This window comes from Oncorhynchus clarkii, chromosome 24, assembly GCF_045791955.1.
Source record: "Oncorhynchus clarkii lewisi isolate Uvic-CL-2024 chromosome 24, UVic_Ocla_1.0, whole genome shotgun sequence".
Lineage (NCBI taxonomy): Eukaryota > Metazoa > Chordata > Actinopteri > Salmoniformes > Salmonidae > Oncorhynchus > Oncorhynchus clarkii.
Genome location: NC_092170.1, coordinates 25,841,675 through 25,861,674, shown reverse-complemented (window position 1 = coordinate 25,861,674; position 20,000 = coordinate 25,841,675). Strand labels below are relative to the sequence as shown.

Here is a 20,000-nt window from a genome sequence, read left to right as displayed (position 1 = left end):
CGGTTTGCATGTGTGTGTGTGGGTGTGCGGTTTGCATGTGTGTGTGGGTGTGCGGTTTGCATGTGTGGGTGTGCGGTTTGCATGTGTGTGGGTGTGCGGTTTGCATGTGTGGGTGTGCGGTTTGCATGTGTGTGTGGGTGTGTGGTTTGCGTGTGTGTGCGGTTTGTGTTTGTATGTGAAGGAGTGCACAAGGGCATGCATGACCAAACACGGCTACAAGTCAGACAATCAAACGCTATTGAACCAGCGCCATACTTATTGGAAACCAGCTCACACTCCGAGAAAAATACATAATGAAAAGATCAACAGAGCTTTAGACCTAGATGAGGAGAGCCTGACAAAATTCTGCATTAGAATCCAAGTAATATCCACAGGTCATCCACCTCCAGCCTACAGTGTCAAATACTGTAAGGGAATAGGATTGTTCTGAATAAGAGAGGTTCTTATTTCTCATGTCTCTCTGAAAAGGATGTGAGATTTACCTGACTTGGCAATTAATTTGTTGACTGCTACTAGAGAAACCAACTCAGTGAAACAGATCTGCACTGCTTCTAGCAGTTAAATAATTCAATTGGCAAATAATTGAAAAGGCTTTAGCTTCAGTAGGTTGTGGTGGTGAAGATACCCTGCCTGCACCTCCCTCCATCCACAGAGTCTACACTCTCACATTAATAACACTGTTCATTATCAAAGTGGACTGTCGGAGAGCAACATTTCTAAATGCTCCACTGCCCAGGAGTGGATTTTAATAGCAGCTCTAGAATGAGGAAGAAAAGACTCATCTCTTATAACTTCTTATTTACCGAAACGTTAGGATTGCCTTTACAAAATGACTTGTTTTGTTCAGAGATGTTGAATCATATCAGGTTGTTTGAACACTGTGCTGGTGCATAATGAGAAGTTTCTACAAGTGTCACAGCTAAGCAGGTGTAATGTTATGGCAACACTGGGCCAGGGATAAAGGCCGTGTTGGGACATTTAAACCATGAGTTTAAAAAGAGGAGACTAGGTTGCTTTATTGGTTTTGGAGAGTGTTGCTGTGTATGGAGTGTCGTGATTGGATGGATGAGAGGAGCTGTGGATGACTGGTGGAGTGGAGCTGGGTGAGTGTCTCTGTTGTGGCCTAATTTGTGTGTCTGAGGTGCTTGTGAAAGCTGCACCTGCGTGTTGGACTGAGCTGTGGACCTAAGCTTTCTGCACAGCTGATTCACTTGTGTTTGTGTTAGACTCAAGTGATACATCCCCACCTCTCTAACCTGTGTGTGTTCTTGCGATGGTTCCAGGTGCGCACCCTGGCGAGGACAGATGAGGCTCGAGGTCTGCTGTGGCTGATGGAGGAGGAGGCTGTGCAGCCAGGGGGCTCTGAGGACACTCTGCTGGAGAGACTCTTCAGCTACTATGGCCCTGACCAGGGGGACAACAAGGGACACGCCCTGCTCCTGAAAAGTGACAAGCCGCATCACTTCCTGTTGGGCCACAGCCACGGGACAGACTGGGTGGAGTACGATGCTCAGGGTTGGCTGAACCACGCCAAGCAGAACCCCGCCTCCCAGAACGCTGCCACTCTGCTGCAGGACTCGCAGAAGTACACATTTAATTCACTGATTGATTGTTCTCCATAGTAGCACTTTACAAAGAAAATATACTTACCTCTTTGTCTCTCTTGCTCTCTCTCACTCACTCACTCACTCACTCACTCACTCACTCACTCTTTCACACACACACACACACAGGAAGAACATCAGCAGTCTGTTCTCTAGTCGTAGTGGAGGGCCCACAGTGCTGTCTGGCTCCATCGCAGGGCTGGAGGGGGGATCTCAGCTGGCCCTCCGCAGAGCCACTAGCATGAGGAAGACCTTCACCACTGGCATGGCCGCTGTCAAGAAGAAGAGCCTCTGTATCCAGATCAAACTGCAAGTGGTGAGTGGGGTGGTTTCTCCCTACCCAAGGCCTACCTCTGCTTCCTCTTTGAGAGGGTTTAGGCCCAAGTTGCTCTTAAGAACTTTGTATGACAATTGTGTTATTCAAATAAAACTATATTAACATGTATGTACAAATGTGTACAAAATTAAGTATTTGCCTTTGTGTGTGTGTGTGTGTGTGTGTGTGTGTGTGTGTGTGTGTGTGTGTGTGTGTGTGTGTGTGTGTGTGTGTGTGTGTGTTAATGCGTTAACTCCCTGCCCTCCGTCTCCCCAGGATGCTCTGCTGGACACGGTGCGCAGGTCCAGGGTTCACTTTGTCCACTGCCTGCTGCCCAAGGCAGACACGGTGGGAGTTGGCATGGAGCCGCGCGTGACCCATGGAGAGAGCTGCGACTCAGGCCTCATGCAGCTGGATGTGGGCCTCCTGAGGGCTCAACTCCGTGGATCTAAGCTTATCGACGCCTTGCGCATCTACAGACAAGGTAAGACACCACTCAAGTCAAGCTAAGTCATGGGAGAGGGACATTTTCCCCCTTAATTCTGAACTGTATGAGAAATAAAAATGTTTCAATAAATGTTGACCTTGTTCTGCCTTTTCCATAAAGGATACCCTGATCACATGGTCTTCTCCGAGTTCAGACGGCGCTTTGACGTGCTGGTGCCCCACCTGACCAAAAAGCACGGACGCAACTACATGGTCACAGACGAGAAGAGGGTGAGTGTCGAGGCGTTCCCTGCACGAATGATAATATAAAAGCCTCCCTCTTTTCTCTCTCTCCTTCCCTTCCCCCTTCTAGATCTTCTCTTGTGTGTAATTAATTATGATTAGGTTGGCTGGCAGCATGCGGCTGGTGTGCTGATTAATTACGTGCCTCCTCTCTGTCCTCCCCTTCCATCTCTTCCTCCTCTCTCTCTGTCTTCAGTACCTATAGCTATTAGCATACCCTACCTACTCAGATGTGTGGTTAAAACTTCTGAATCCAGTAAACATATTTTCAGATGTAGAAATTTTCAGCTGGAAATGAAGAAATGGTATAGACATTCTCTTGGCTGAAATGTTATTTTCATTGTTGTGTAAGAAGGTTGTGTTTTTGAAGTAGAGCTGTTAAAGAGGTCCTCTCTGTCACAGCTAAAACATACAGTGAGCTATAGAAGAGTTAAAGAGGAAACCAGACTCCTTGGAGACATGCTTAGGAAGAATAGCCTGCTCAGAAATAATGAATGGACAAAAAGGTACTTCATTCTCTGGATATAGACAGACTGAGAGAGAGGGAGTAAGAGGTTTCCCCCCTGCGTCAGCATCTTAGGAAATGTGTTTTTATTTCCCAGAGAGAACTCATACAGAGCCCTCTCTCTCAGAGCTAGAAACCTGTCTGTCTCTTCATCTTAGCTTGGGCTGTGTTACTGTGTTACTGTGTTACTGTGTTACTGTGTTACTGTGTTACTGTGTTACTATGTTACTGTGTTACTGTGTTACTGTGTTACTGTGTTACTGTGTTACTGTGTTACTGTGTTACTATGTTACTATGTTACTGTGTTGCTGTGTTACTGTGTTACTGTGTTACTATGTTACTGTGTTACTATGTTACTATGTTACTGTGTTACTGTGTTGCTGTGTTACTGTGTTGCTGTGTTGCTGTGTTACTGTGTTACTGTGTTGCCGTATTGCCGTGTTGCCGTGTTACCGTGTTACTGTGTTACTGTGTTACTATGTTACTATGTTACTGTGTTACTGTGTTACTATGTTACTGTGTTACTGTGTTACTGTGTTACTATGTTACTGTGTTACTGTGTTACTGTGTTACTATGTTACTGTGTTACTATGTTACTATGTTACTGTGTTGCTGTGTTACTGTGTTACTGTGTTGCTGTGTTACTGTGTTGCCGTATTGCCGTGTTACCGTGTTGCCGTGTTACCGTGTTACTGTGTTACTGTGTTACTGTGTTGCTGTGTTGCTGTGTTGCTGTGTTGCTGTGTTGCTGTGTTACTGTGTTACTGTGTTGCTGTGTTGCTGTGTTACTATGTTACTGTGTTACTGTGTTACTGTGTTGCTGTGTTGCTGTGTTACTATGTTACTGTGTTACTGTGTTACTGTGTTACTGTGTTGCTGTGTTGCTGTGTTGCTGTGTTACTGTGTTGCTGTGTTACTGTGTTACTGTGTTACTGTGTTGCTGTGGCTGAAGTGGCTTTATCCTCCACTGAGCCTGTTTACCTCCCAGATCCAGTAATCCTGCGGAGATCCTCTGCCAACAGTCCTTTAAGTAACTGTCCACTATCCACTTTTAAATATTCTTATTATGTTAGCTCATACTCAAATAATGTGGTTGACTCATCCTATACTCGTATTTGTGGCCAAAGCATAAATTGGAGAGAAAATACTTCAAAAAACCCCACCTCATAGAGACTTTAAAAATATAAAGCTTTCTCTTTCCTCAGCTAGGATGATGTCATCCTCCTGAGGAGGCTGAGCTGACCAATCAGTGGGCTACTCGTGTGAATACTGTTAATGACCGACATACACCCACAACATTCTGTTTTTGGGGTACGCCACTACCATTCCAACACAGAAAAGCTGCTTTTTAACATATTTAATTAAAACATTTTGGAAGGAACTACTACTTCACTCATATTGTAATTAATCACAGGTCATATTTCATAGAAATCTGGAAACACTGGACAGTTACTTTAAAACAGCGGATTCTGTTCAAGTTAACTCCCATCCCATCCTTGATGCTTCAGCTATCTTCCAACTTCACTTTGTAGTCGAACTTTAAAGACCCTCCTCCTCCTCCACCTCTCCTGAGACCGCTTTAGATACAGTCCATATTTAGACTGAATTGGAGGTTACAGATAGCTAGCTTGGTGCAGTAGCTGAGTTGTTTTGGTCTGCAGTCTCCTGGTGGATAGGCTGATGTTAGGGGAGTGTGCCTGTTGCTATGGTGCTGTGTGCAGTCCTTTGGGGCGAAGACAGAAGGATGGTGATTTTACGGGAGGGAGCACTGTCTGCCTGTTTGTCCATTTCTGTTGATCTCTTCATTGATCTGTCTGTCCGTTTTATCGGTTTGTTTCAGGCTGTGGAGGAGCTGTTGGAGTCTCTGGACTTGGAGAACAGCAGTTACCACATGGGCCTGAGCAGGGTAAGTAACACACACACCGACCGACCGACTGACCGACAGACAGACAGACATGCTTTGTAAAAGTGTTATGACTACAGGTGACACTATGACAATAGGTGTGAAGGCTTGGTACAGTCTAAATCAGGCCCTTGGTGTTCTGTCTCTGCCTGGGAGGGACAGCTGTTTACCCAGCATGCCCTTCTCTTTGGAATCATAGGTCTGTCGCTGTGGCACTGGTTCCTAGCTGCCGCTGGGTCCCTGGGCTGGCAGCCTTTGTCTTTTAGTTGGCGGTTGGCAACCGCCCTCCCCCCCCCACACACACACACACACACACACACACACACACACACACACACACACACACACACACTGATCAGGCTTGACTTTCAGTTGGGCCAGGGAAGGTTGCTCCACAGTTCTTCTGCTTCTTCAGAAAAAAATATGTCTGGCTTACTCTTTGTTGTTGTCCCTTCTGTTGCTCCCTGTAGCCATTGATTTTGGCAGGCGACTGCTCTCTTTGTTTGTGGCGCTTTGCCGTGGCGTGCCGATAACCCTCCACAAACACCAATCAGCACAGTGAGATTCAAACCTTTCAGATGCAAAATAGAAAATCCAAAGGAAAGGACGGGCTGATGAATGGCTAATTAGCAGAGGAGGCTTTTTCAGAATGTCCATGGAATAGAGGACAGTGGGAAGTTTTGTTCTGAAGTAGACAGTAGGAAAAGTAGGTTTATGGAAATTTTGTTCTGAAGTAGACAGTAGGAAAAGTATGTTTTGGGAAGTGTGTGTGTGTGTGTGCCTTTCCATCTCTCATCATGCTAAGAAAAACACCAAGCCCCAACTGAGCCACTGGAACGGCCCACGACCTCAGTCGACCTTTAGAGTTGCATTCAGAGACCACGAGGTCCAATATGTTCCTTCGTCCACGCTGACTGTCATTGCTAGGCTGCCTTCGTCAACATCCACGTCATCGGCACCCGGGAAACAGTTACAAGTGTGCATTATTAATGCAAGCATACCATGCAAGCTGTTGATTTGTTAACATGTCATTTTGGATCCATTTAACAGAATGCCCATACAGTGTGTGATAAATCCTCTACTGCTGACAATAGAGGAAGCAAACTCAATCCGATGTTCTCTGGAGGTATAGACAACCTCTCCAGTCGGAGTCGTTGCCCTACAGCAGAGAAGTGTGGGTGTGTTAGTGCTGTGTGGTTTCACCGTGCCCAGCCCACTCTCTGCATGTGCAATTGGCTTGACTGTACACACGGGCTCTGAACTTTGATTGTCTGTGCTGGGTAAAGTGTTTTCTCTCATCCTGTGCCTCTGATAGAGGATAATAGGTTGTTAAGGGCCCTGGAGTACTGTGTTAGATCAGTCCTGATGCATCATGATGCAGTTTCTGCATAACACCACCACAGCTCTCGTCTTGAGGAGCCGCTTGGTGAAATCTGAACAAAACACTCTGTAGACGAACCATCTCAATTGTTTTAGAGTTGAAGGAAACACAGTGCCTCTGACTAACTGAAGATGACGGCTAAATCCAAGAGAAGTTTCTCCACAACTCTACCTGTCGTTTTAGTTTCCCCAGAAACTTCCTGTCTTTGTTATTTTCCTTACTGTAGCCGTGGCAGCCGCATGTGTTGTTAACACAAGGGAGTTTTAATGAGGATTTTGTGAAGTTAAGCATAGCTCTTCCACTAACACTATTAGCATGCTAATGCAATTCAGCAACATTCAAAGAGTTTGATGAGCTCTCAGCTCTGGCCTGACAAACTGTAGAGAAGTCCATCAGCAGCTCCCCACCCAATCTCCCAGAGCAGATCAGAGAATGGAAATGACTCTAAAGCGTTTCAGGTAATCCAACTAAATTTAAAGCCCCCAAAGTAAACGCCATTGAAATGCAAAGTGAACGCAGGACTTGATGTAGTTGATATGCAATCCCTGAATCCCAGATGTATGGTTGAAGATCTTTAGGGGGATTCCAACTCCCTGAATCATGGAAAAACAAATTATTGTAATTATTTGTTTGTATGCTTCAATGCCCCCAAATGAAAAAGTTGCAAATATTCAGTTTCATGTTTACATTACTTCTATTCCATAGTATTGTGCAACCTTGCACACACACATGCTCCCTGTCTGACTTCAATACAATTCACTTTCGTGTCATGATTAATCAGTATCTAAATGTCCCTGTCTCTCACCAGGTGTTCTTCAGAGCGGGGACCCTGGCCAAACTGGAGGAGCAGAGAGATGTCCAGACCAGACGCAACATCACCATGTTCCAGGCTTCCTGCAGAGGATACCTGGCTAGACAGGCTTTCAAGAAGAGGAAGGTGAGTGAGCCCTCTCAACCCAGTTCTTACCAGCCCAAAGCCCAGGTCAGATTAGATGTCGAAAGGAGCTAAACTGATCTTAGATCAGCAAAACGGACCGTTTCGTGCCCCTCGACCACGTCACACAGTGCACTGTTGGTTCCTAATGCCTACACTTTCAAAGCCGATGCCTGTCGTGGTCTAAGAAGAGCTGTGTATCCCTTGCCAGTACAGAAAGTGCTTGTGTCAGTGTTGCTTTACTGCTCTCTTTGTTCGCCGCCTCAGACAATGTCTTGGGAAAACTCTGAAAGGAACTGAAGCTTCCCATTCGATCATATGGTTATTTGTCCCCTACGACACGTTCTAATTTATCTTCCGTTATAGTGAAGTTAGTCAATGTGTTGCCATGAAAACCAAAGAGAAGACACGTGTGCTTCTTTCCGAGAGGAAGAGAATATTCCCATGGAATCCTTAGAATGATAGTCTCCCTCTCTCTCTACCCTCGCTCTACCCTCTTCTCTCGCTCTCTCTCTGCCTCGTATTAATGGCATGCTCTCGCTCCATTGCTAGCTCTGCCACTCACATCTGTGGGGCGGTTTAGCGGCTCACTAAATCAGAAGTTCATCAGAGCACAGTGTCATAAATCCATCCTGTCTCCGCTGGCCCCCGGCCCAGCAGATAGCCTTCCATCTGCTCCTCCTGCTCCTCTGGGACACACACACACACACACACACACATGTCCCCTCAATCACAGCCTTATCGATTACCGCACCAGAACACACACACCTCGCCCTCTCAGTCTCTCCCTCCATTTTAGCATTCCTCTCTGTCTCTCACTCTAACCTGACCTCTGATCTATGTAGGGGTGATGAGGGTCAAAAAGAAAAGGACTGACACGCCTATAGTACAGGCTCTCTCCTTACCTATTTGAATAGTAATACCTTTATTTATACACGAGTGGTGGGGGAAACTAGAAGGCTGGTCTTTCTACAGGCTGAGATTATTATTGTAGACGCCTGTCATAATCCCTGGTCCAGTCATGAGGGATTGGAGAGAGACACGGCAGGGACAGAGCTGTGTGTGTGTGTGTGTGTGTGTGTGTGTGTGTGTGTGTGTGTGTGTGTGTTAGGCAGATGGAAACAGCCCACACACACCCTATATGCCCCACCACACCAGAGTGAGCATGCCGACCAGGGATATAACACCCTCCACTGAATGACTGGAACCACCGGTGGGGATCTATTCAGCTCTGTGTGTTGTCCTGTACTGTGTGTGTTTGTGTGTGGGGGTGCTTGTCTGTGTACGTGAGGGTGTGAGAGAGTGGTTAGTGTGAATTAATTGTGTAGCAGTAGCCTACATGTGAGTCTTGGTGTGTCCATGTGTGTTTGGACAGATTGGGCTTCGACCGCTGTCTTCCCAGTCCCTGCCATCCCCATCTCTGGTAGTTATTTTGTGCTGAGCTGGGCTCAAGGTTGCTGTCTTTAAGTTGCTTTTCAAGGACAGTGGGCTTCTCTTTACTGCTTTGCCTGTTTCATTTGAGTGCTGCCTCTTTCTATAAGTAACACAAGTTGTTTATCCTTTTTTGTTTGTTTTGATTTAGGAACAGGATATTGATATTTTCCTTTGTTTTCTGAAGTGTTTAGTTGTAAACGACTCCATTAAGAGTGATTGTCATTCCTCACAGTGACTGGCTGAGGGTCAGACTGGACTGGAGAGGGTTGTGTAATGCTGGGAGGTAGTTCTTCAAGGGTTCAAAAAGTTGGACCCGTTCTGAAATGGACTTGGGGCTTTCCCACCCAGACCCGATATGCATAAATATTTATTTTTTAAATGTAGAGACCCGTTCCGAACAGACCCGTGGACAACTAGAACCGTTCCGTATAGGCCTGGTTGGATCCAGACCCTATCCAAGTGAGGGAAGCAGCAGAAAAACACTTTTTAAAGCTACTTGATTAACCAGAGCTGATAAAGCACGAGAGGAGGGAGAGAAAGAGGAGCCGCTCAAGCAGGCGGGGGAGGGGCTGTACTGGGAGGGATGGAGGGAGGGATGAGAGACAGCAACCAACCAAGCAGACTCGCACTACAGTAGACTATTAGCTGCCATAGCTAGGTTATTTATCATCAAACATCCTCCACTGATTAGATATCTCCTAACTTTTGCCACACACGGAGGCTCTATGATTGTAGCCTAATGCCGCTTTGATGACTACAAGCTACAAGCGCCACACTCCTCTCGTGAAAAGCAAGAGCAGCAAATGAAAAATGTCTATCTCTCTACTGCAGCAGTCACCTGTGGATCTGTACAGGCCGTTCCGGACAAGTCAGTTAAAACACATACACATACCCGAGACCCGTGACAATCATATCAGATCCGACCCACCCGTTACGTTATTTCGAATTTTGGATCCGGTCCTGCTCGGGTCCCGGATTGAGTCTCGGGTACAGGTGGATCCGTGAAGACTTCTACTGAGAGGCCCAGGGGAAGACCGGGAACAATATCACCACTGCAAAGGCTTTTGTGAGGCAACGTTCTGCATTACAATGTGTTTTGGTGTACAGTACAGGACCCTACCCTCCAGCAGTTCTGAAAGGTGCAGTACAGGACCCTACCCTCCAGCAGTTCTGAAAGGTGCTGTACAGGACACTACCCTCCAGCAGGTCTAAAAGGTACAGTACAGGACACTACCCTCAAGCAGTTCTGAAAGGTACAGTACAGGACACAACCCTCCAGCAGTTCTGAAAGGTACAGTACAGGACACTACCCTCCAGCAGTTCTGAAATGTACAGTACAGGACACTACCCTCCAGCAGTTCTGAAATGTACAGTACAGGACACTACCCTCCAGCAGTTCTGAAAGGTACAGTACAGGACACTACCCTCCAGCAGTTCTGAAAGGTACTGTACAGGACATACCCTCCAGCAGTTCTGAAAGGTACTGTACAGGACACTACCCTCCAGCAGTTCTGAAAGGTACAGTACAGGACACTACCCTCCAGCAGTTCTGAAAGGTGCAGTACAGGACACTACCCTCCAGCAGTTCTGAAAGGTGCAGTACAGGACCCTACCCTCCAGCAGTTCTGAAAGGTGCAGTACAGGACTCTACCCTCCAGCAGTTCTGAAAGGTACAGTACAGGACACTACCCTCCAGCAGTTCTGAAAGGTACTGTACAGGACACTACCCTCCAGCAGTTCTGAAAGGTACAGTACAGGACATTACCCTCCAGCAGTTCTGAAAGGTACAGTACAGGACATACCCTCCAGCAGTTCTGAAAGGTACTGTACAGGACATACCCTCCAGCAGTTATGAAAGGTACAGTACAGGACACTACCCTCCAGCAGTTCTGAAAGGTGCAGTACAGGACATACCCTCCAGCAGTTCTGAAAGGTGCAGTACAGGACCCTACCCTCCAGCAGTTCTGAAAGGTGCAGTACAGGACTCTACCCTCCAGCAGTTCTGAAAGGTACAGTACAGGACACTACCCTCCAGCAGTTCTGAACGGTACTGTACAGGACACTACCCTCCAGCAGTTCTGAAAGGTACAGTACAGGACACTACCCTCCAGCAGTTCTGAAAGGTACAGTACAGGACACTACCCTCCAGCAGTTCTGAAAGGTGCAGTACAGGACACTACCCTCCAGCAGTTATGAAAGGTACTGTACAGGACACTACCCTCCAGCAGTTATGAAAGGTACAGTACAGGACATACCCTCCAGCAGTTCTGAAAGGTACTGTACAGGACATACCCTCCAGCAGTTATGAAAGGTACAGTACAGGACACTACCCTCCAGCAGTTCTGAAAGGTGCAGTACAGGACACTACCCTCCAGCAGTTCTGAAAGGTACAGTACAGGACCCTACCCTCCAGCAGTTCTGAAAGGTACTGTACAGGACATACCCTCCAGCAGTTCTGAAAGGTGCAGTACAGGACACTACCCTCCAGCAGTTCTGAAAGGTACAGTACAGGACACTACCCTCCAGCAGTTCTGAAAGGTACTGTACAGGACATACCCTCCAGCAGTTATGAAAGGTACAGTACAGGACACTACCCTCCAGCAGTTCTGAAAGGTACTGTACAGGACATACCCTCCAGCAGTTCTGAAAGGTAGTTACAGTAAGGTTTAGTTCAATGTGTTTTCATTTGATCTGATTAACAGGAAGTTGAGGTTGTTTTATTTAAGTTGAACTCAACGATTTAAGTATCTATTTAAACACACAATGAATACTTTGCACAATTCTAGCTAAGAAGCCAAGGCATGTTTTAGAGGAAAATGCATGTTGAGGAGAGTGGTAGTGGTAAATATTTGTGAGGCTTGTGTCGTAGCAAGGTAAGCTGGTTTGATATTTACAGGAAAATATTCTGTATGTACAGCTAAACAAGCAGACTCACACTTGATTACAAGGCAGTGCAGGGTGTTACATTTGAACCTTTGGCCCATATTTCTCAGAGACACAAGACACGACCGTGAAAGTGTTGATTTCCTCGTCTGAACACTGACGTCCCCACTGCCCAAAAATCTATTAGTTTGTTTCTCTCTGTCTATTTGATTGCTCCGGGGGGCTCCCCCCACCTTGAAGTCCTCTCAGCCTGAGCCAAACCCTCACAGGGATTTGTTTTCAAAGAGCTTTGAGGGAGAAAAGAGAGAAAGTGATAGAGAGAGTGTTCCTTCTCTGAAACGGTGCTTCACCATGGGGGAATAGACGAATAGAAGGGATGCGGCACAGTGTTTGAAGCCCACAGCCTCCTCTCTCTTTGACATTCATGTGGCTAGAACGAGTGACAGCAGGGTGAAGATGGAGGAGCATGGGGGATTCCTCCGTCAGCCAGTCGGCCCAGAGTGTGTCTAATTAAATCGTTGCTTTAAGACAAAGCTTCTTCCCCGACTGGGAACAGGTGTGTGTCAGTGCATGCATGCATTACATCTATGGCCTTGTGTGCTCAGCAAAGGCCATGTAGCTTCACAGACACTCAAAGGGAACTCTGTAAAGGAGAGGCAGAAGGCAGAGTAAAAAGGAAGACCGAGACAAAGAAAGAGAAATGAATACATTCTGCTCCTGTGTTTCTCTAAGACCGTCAATATCTGTTTGACACAGACATATCTTATTTCTAAAGGCTGCAAGACCTTATTCTAAATCCCTCTGGTGTTGTATATGAGCTCTCTGTATGGCTGAGGAACAGAGAGATCAACACTGACACCCCCCCCCACCCCCCCTTATTGAGTCAACACATGATTTGTTAGACTTGTTTAGGTCTAAGCATGACAAACAAGCTTTAGAGGACATAACCTGCATGCCTTCTCCATCATGGCAAACCCAGTGGATGCAGTTGCATTGTGCTTTTCTAATTGGGTTGTGAGATAATGGGTGGTTTATTGGAGATGCCCATGTAGCGGGAGCATGTAGCTCCTTCTAATGCCTTTTTAACAAGGTGCCAAAGTGGTATCGATGTTTGATTACATTTCTCTGAAGAGCTTTGTCTCAGCTCTTAAAGCCGTCTTGATTCTAGCTCGCCCAAATCGTCACACTTGATGCAAGTGTCTGTTATTGTGCTAGTTGATAATGACACTAAGCAATGCCATTTCTTCTTTTCTTTATTTATCAAAAGTTATATATTTCATACAAACAGTGCATTCGGAAAGTATTCAGACCCCTTCCCTTTGTCCACATTTTGTTACGTTACAGCCTCATTCTAAAATTGATTCAATCAAACATTTTTCTCATCAATAAACAATACCCCATAAAGACAAAACAAAAAAACAAGTTTGTAGACATTTTTGCAAATGTATTAAAAAATAAAAAACAATTTACATAAGTATTTAGAGCCTTTTCTATGAGACTGTAAATTGAGCTCAGGTGCATCCTGTTTCCATTGATCATCCTTGAGATGTTTCTACACTTGATTGGAGTCCACCTGTGGTAAATTCAATTGATTGGACATGATTTGGAAAGGCACTCACCTTTCTATTTAACAAAGTGCGAAGAGATCCTTGATGAAAACCTGCTCCAGAGCGCTCAGGACCTCAGACTGGGGTGAAGGTTCAGCTTCCAACAGGAGAAAGATCCAGGACACAGCCAAGACTGCAGGAGTGGCTTCGGGACAAGTCCTTGAGTGGCCCAGCCAGAGCCCAGACTTGAACCCGACCTAACATCGCTGGAGAGACCTGAAAATACCTGTGCAGCGAGTCTCCCCATCCAACCTGACAGAGCTTGAGAAGATTTGCATAGAAGAATGGGAGAAACTCTTAATGTTTATGTAAATGTGATATTTCCGTTTTTTATTTATAATAAATTTTCAAAAATTTCTAAAAAAGCTATTTTTGCTTTGTCATGGGGTATTGTTTATCGAATGAGGAGGGGGAAAAAACGATTTCATTAATTTTAGAATAAGGCTGTAACGTAACAAAATGCAGAACAATTCAAGGGTCTGAATAATTTCAGAATGCACTCTATTTGTGATATATATATTTCCATTTAAAAAAAACTTCAAGAATCCTACATGTTGGCAGACATAACACCAGACACAAACAAGTCCCTCTGCTCCTCGGCACGTGTTTCAGATCCAGGACCTGGCTATCCGCTGCATCCAGAAGAACATCAAGAAGAACAAGGGCGTGAAGGGCTGGGCCTGGTGGAAGGTGTTCACCACAGTACGCCCCCTTATAGAGGTCCAGCTCACAGAGGAGCAGATACGTGGCAAAGACGTGAGTACACAAACTATACACACCCTCCATCTACTGTTGATCAGGGGTGAAATCATTACTTCAAACAGTTTCAAAATATTCACTTTTGCAACAAAAATATTTTTTCTATTGGACAGGTTCATCAAACAGGAATGCCCCTACCTGAATCTGTCCCATAGAAATGCTTGTTTTTGTTTCATAACAGAACGTTTTTCCGACTGTTTTGTAGTAATGATTACACCCCAGCATTTGATTCCCTTCCCCTGCTTTATAGAGACTATACAGATTTAGCTCCCTCTAATACTGTAATACATTTTCTCTCTCCCCCTCCCTCTCTCGTTCTGTCTATCTGTTCCCAGGAGGAGATCCAGCAGCTGAAAGGGAGGCTGGAGAAGGTGGACAAGGAGAGGAACGAGCTGAGACTCAACAGTGACCGCCTGGAGAGCAGGGTACACACACACACAAACTGTGTTGCAGACTAATAATATAAGATAACACATTGTACCAGCGGATCTGTCTGTATAAATAAAGGATGAACAGATGGATGTTTTATGTCAGGAAGTTTAACTGTATTGCACTGTATGCATTAGACAGGGTGCATGTATAGTAGTGATAAACACATTATTTTCACCCTCTTGCTTATTACAATTGTGTGTATACGCCAGATCACAGAGCTGTCGTCGGAGCTGGCAGACGAGAGGAACACAGGAGAGTCGGCCTCTCAGCTGCTGGAGTCTGAGACCTCAGAGAGACTGAGACTGGAGAAAGACATGAAGGACCTGCAGGTTAACACTGTTAACACTGGAGAAATGAGACGTCCTTAACTGTTGTTGGATGTACACAATTTTTTCATTAATTATTTGAACCAGACCGGTAAATGGAAAACCGATTCTGATTTGCAATGACGACCTTGCCAGTTCTGTTGGCTGCAACGTAATGGTGTGATCAGATTGTTGACCCTGCCTTCCCCAGCCTTCCCCAGCCTTCCCCAGCCTTCCCCAGCCTTCCCCAGCCTTCCCCAGCCTTCCCCAGCCTTCCCCATCCTTCCCCAGCCTTCCCCAGCCTTCCCCATCCTTTTAGTTTTCTATTTGGCATTTGACATGATTGTTTTTTTCAGGGTATTCCAACTAGATGGCATAGATTTTTCCACTGACTGCTCAGACAGCACATGCTGATGGGCTGGGTACAAATTACCTCGCTTCTCGAAATGAGCGATTGTGTCGTTTAGAGGAAGTGTGTGTGTGTGTGTGAGCAATGAGCGTGTTTGTGTGTGTACGTGCAAGTGCAATGTGAGGTCTATCTGTCAGTATTTCTAACTTGGTATATAATGTGTTTCTGTATTAATGCATGGCCTGTGATTATCTCCCCAGACTAAGTTTGACTCGATGAAGAAGTCTATGGAATCTATGGAGATGGAGGTGATGGAGACCAGACTCCTCAGAGCCTCTGAGCTCAATGGAGAGATGGACGATGACGACACAGGTCAGAGCCACACACACACGTTTGTTTTACTATCCTTGTGGGGACCAAAACATTTTTTCCCATTCAAAACCTGATTTTCCATAACCCTAAACATAACCCTTAACCTAACCCTAACCTTAATTCTAACCCTAAACCTAGCCTTACCTTAACTCCTAATCCTAACCTTAATTCTAACCCTAAACCTAACCTTACCTTAACTCCTAATCCTAACCTTAATTCTAACCCTAAACCTAACCTTACTTTAACTCCTAATCCTAACATTAATTCTAACCCTAAACCTAACCTTACCTTAACTCCTAATCCTAACCTTAATTCTAACCCTAAACCTAGCCTTACCTTAACTCCTAATCCTAACCTTAATTCTAACCCTAAACCTAGCCTTACCTTAACTCATAATCCTAACCTTAATTCTAACCCTAAGCCTGAAATGTCCCCACTTGTCTTGAGTTTTCCTTGTTGTACTTTCCATGTGAGGACTTCTGGGTCCCCACAAGGATAGTAAAACCAAACCACACACACACACTCTGTTGCTATGGTGACAATTTAGCACCATGAAAACCAACACACAAAGGTACACCCCAAGACCAGGATCAAAGTAGGCTGTTTCTGATTGAGTCCTTTCATTTGCCCAGTTATTTGGTTGTATCAAGCTGACCACCCCCGTAGACTGCAGCGGCTGCCTGAAATCAATGAGGATACAAAAGGTTTTGCAAGACATGCTGTAGAAATTGATTATAAAAGACTGCAGGCGTCCTCAAATGATATTTGGACGCATGCCGAACAGACTTCCGGCTGGACTGCAAATGCAGGCTTTATTTGGCCATTCTGACTGTAGAATAGATTTTTGTCTCAGTGTTTTGTTTGAACGTTTAAACACCCCACATTTTACGTGGAATAGACAACCCTGTGTAAGAGATACATGTACAGGCCATAACAGTAGTGTACAGACTTTAATATGGCTTCAAAACAGCTTGATACATTTCCTCCTGACTAATGCAAATCCCTTCCATGGTCAAACAGACTTCCTTTCAAACTGACTAATCAATTTCATCTTAGTTCTATTTGAAGGCATATTGAATGCAATGGAGGCTGCTGAGGGGAGGACAGCTCATAATAAAGGCTGGAACGGAGTGAATGGAAACCATGGTTTTGATACCATTCCACTAATTCTGCTCCAACCATTACCACAAACCTGTCCTCCCCAATTAAGGTGACACCAACCTCCTGTGATTGAATGTTGAATGTAGTGCTGTCCATGCATGACCTGTCTGCTAACTGTGCTATATCATGTTGTGTTTGTTAGAGGGGGAGTGGAGACTGAAGTATGACAGGGCCATCAGAGAGATAGAGTTCACCAAGAAGAGGTTACAGCAGGAGTTTAATGACAAGCTGGAGGTGGAGCAGCAGAACAAGCGGCAGCTGGAGAGGGGGGTAAGGCAGTGTCGGACACACACACACACTTCTAGCTCAACCTCGCATTGCTTACACACACTTGCATGTTGGGATTTACACCTACCTCATCTAGCTACACACACACACACACACACACAAGCTCACATTTTTTTAAACTAGCTCATATCCTCCCTTCTGTCCAGAAGCAGTTTACTAGTGTTTTCGGTGGGTCTCTCCCTCTCCTTTTCTCTCTCCTTTCCTCATTGCTGGGCAAGTGTCTGTCTGTCACTGTCTTTGTCTATCTCTGTCTGCCGTTTATTTTTCTCTCTGTCTTTTTCTCAGCCCCTTGTTCTGTTTTTGACACCTCCTCTGAGCTTTCTCATAAAACATCAAATAAAGCTTTACACTCCCCGAGCGCTCACTCAGTGAGACATAAAAGGAGCAGTGAAGCAATAACTAGTCTTTTCTTTCTCTCTCTGTGCGTCTCACCTGGTCGGCCACTCAGACAGACAGCTTGACAGAAGCTAACGGAACCTTTGACCTCTTTCATGCCTCTGCTTATTTTGAAAAAAATATTTTAAATGTTACACATCTCTCTCTTTATCTCCCTCCCTCTCTCCTCCTCCAGCTAAGTGACCTCCAGGCAGACAGTGAGGAGGTGCAGCGTACGGCCCAGCAGCTGAAGAAGAAGTGTCAGAGATTGACGGCTGAGCTACAGGACACCAAGCTACACCTGGAGGGCCAGCAGAGCCGCAACCATGACCTGGAGAAGAAACAGAGGAAGTGAGTTCAGTTCATACCGCACACACTCTGTAGGCCGACAAAGACGTTTATTCCATGTGTAACTCTGTGTTGCTTGTGTCACACTGCTTTGCTCTATCTTGGCCAGGTCGCAGTTGTAAATGTGAACTTGTTCTCAAGTGGCCTACCTTGTTAAATTAAGGTGAAATAAAAAGAATAAAACAATACCAACCTTAGAGATAGAGGACTCTCGTACTCAAAAGCCCATTTTACCATGGGCAGCGCCATTGAGGACTTTCACCATTTTGAAGTAGTCAACTAGGTGGGACTTCCTATGGGTTAAGAAGTTATCACTTAATGCCTTTCGGGTCACCAGGAGGGATCAGGCAATGAATTATACTCATGAGGAAACATTCCATAACTGCAGGAGGCAGTAAATCGCCAAGCTTGGCTTTATACCTGTTCCAACAACACACTCCAGGTGGCAGTATGAACACCTTTCAGTTTGTTTACCAACTCATAGAAGTAGTAGAAGAAGACAATTGAGTACTTCAAAATGGAGAGGGCCTCAATGGCTTTGCCTGTGCCCTCCTAGATACCACAATGGGACAGATACATTTATGCGATGTCTAACTAAGTCTTTGATACAGACACAGAGAGGTGTGTGCCACACACACACATACACACTCATACAGTATGTTCAGATCTGCAACTACAACCTGATACTACTCATACTGTCGCCCTCACTGTGACCTGAAGAAGAAACAGAGCTCACTACCTTAGATCTTCACTGTAACTTCAAATATTTTAAGTCCTGGGTAAAACACCACCGTTTTCTCTCTCTCTCTCTCAATCTCTCAATCTCTCTCTCTCTCTCTCTCTCTCTCTCTCTCAAGGTCTCAATCTCTCTCTCTCTCAAGCTCTCTCTCTCAAGGTCTCAATCTCTCTCTCTCTCTCTCTCTCTCTCTCTCTCTCTCTCTCAAGCTCTCTCTCTCTCTCTCTGTCTCTCTCTCTCTCTCTCTATCTATCTCTCAATCTCTCAATCTCTCTCTCAATCTCTCTCAATCTCTCTCTCTCTCTCTCAAGGTCTCAATCTCTCTCTCAATCTCTCTCTCAATCTCTCTCTCTCTCTATCTCTCTCTCTCAATCTCTCTATCTCTCTCTCTCAATCTCTCTCTCTCAATCTCAATTCAATTCAATTCAAGGGCTTTATTGGCATGGGAAACATGTGTTAACATTGCCAAAGCAAGTGAGGTAGACAACATACAAAGTGAATATATAAAGTGAAAAACATCAAAAATTAACAGTAAACATTACACATACAGAAGTTTCAAAACAATAAGCATAAATATGTATATATATAAATAAATATGTATAATATAAATTGTATTTACAATGGTGTGTGTTCTTCACTGGTTGCCCTTTTCTCGTGGCAACAGGTCACAAATCGTGCTGCTGTGATGGCACACTGTGGAATTTCACCCAGTAGATATGGGAGTTTTTCAAAATTGGATTTGTTTTCGAATTCTTTGTGGATCTGTGTAATCTGAGGGAAATATGTCTCTCTAATATGGTCATACATTGGGCAGGAGGTTAGGAAGTGCAGCTCAGTTTCCACCTCATTTTGTGGGCAGTGAGCACATATCCTGTCTTCTCTTGAGAGCCATGTCTGCCTACGGCGGCCTTTCTCAATAGCAAGGCTATGCTCACTGAGTCTGTACATAGTCAAAGCTTTCCTTAATTTTGGGTCAGTCACAGTGGTCAGGTATTCTGCCGCTGTGTACTCTCTGTGTAGGGCCAAATAGCATTCTAGTTTGCTCTGTTTTTTTGTTAATTCTTTCCAATGTGTCAAGTAATTATCTTTTTGTTTTCTCATGATTTGGTTGGGTCTAATTGTGCTGTTGTCCTGGGGCTCTGTAGGGTGTGTTTGTGTTTGTGAACAGAGCCAACAATCTCTCTCTCTCTCAATCTCTCTCTCTCTCAATCTCTCTCTCTCTCAATCTCTCTCTCAATCTCTCAATCTCTCTCTCAATCTCTCTCTCTCAATCTCTCTCTCAATCTCTCTCTCAATCTCTCTCTCTCAATCTCTCTCTCAATCTCTCTCAATCTCTCTCTATCTATCTCTCTCTCTCAATCTCTCTCAATCTCTCTCTCTCTCAATCTCCCTCTCTCTCTCTATCTCTCTCAATCTCTCTCTCTCTCTATCTATCTCTCTCTCTCTCAATCTCTCTCTCAATCTCTCTATCTCTCAATCTCTCTCTCTCAATCTCTCTCTCTCTCTAAAGCTCTCTCTCTCTCTCTCTTTCTCTCTCTATCTCTCTCTCTATCTCTCTCTCTATCTCTCGCTCTCAATC

At 45.1% G+C, this 20,000-nt stretch overlaps 1 protein-coding gene across 7 annotated transcripts in view; it reads left to right on the top strand.

Annotated features, from left to right (window-relative positions):
* Positions 1 to 20,000, top strand: part of LOC139383202 (unconventional myosin-XVIIIa-like) — a 198,639-nt gene that overhangs the window by 133,905 nt on the left and 44,734 nt on the right. For all 7 annotated transcript variants that reach the window (XM_071127667.1, XM_071127665.1, XM_071127664.1 and 4 more), the window contains 12 exons: positions 1,284 to 1,585; positions 1,734 to 1,920; positions 2,197 to 2,404; positions 2,528 to 2,637; positions 4,995 to 5,060; positions 7,247 to 7,375; positions 13,909 to 14,052; positions 14,391 to 14,480; positions 14,697 to 14,816; positions 15,402 to 15,513; positions 16,817 to 16,944; positions 17,534 to 17,688. In XM_071127667.1, coding sequence (XP_070983768.1) covers positions 1,284 to 1,585; positions 1,734 to 1,920; positions 2,197 to 2,404; positions 2,528 to 2,637; positions 4,995 to 5,060; positions 7,247 to 7,375; positions 13,909 to 14,052; positions 14,391 to 14,480; positions 14,697 to 14,816; positions 15,402 to 15,513; positions 16,817 to 16,944; positions 17,534 to 17,688 — 1,751 coding nt within the window. The remainder of the gene's footprint in view (positions 1 to 1,283; positions 1,586 to 1,733; positions 1,921 to 2,196; positions 2,405 to 2,527; positions 2,638 to 4,994; positions 5,061 to 7,246; positions 7,376 to 13,908; positions 14,053 to 14,390; positions 14,481 to 14,696; positions 14,817 to 15,401; positions 15,514 to 16,816; positions 16,945 to 17,533; positions 17,689 to 20,000) is intronic.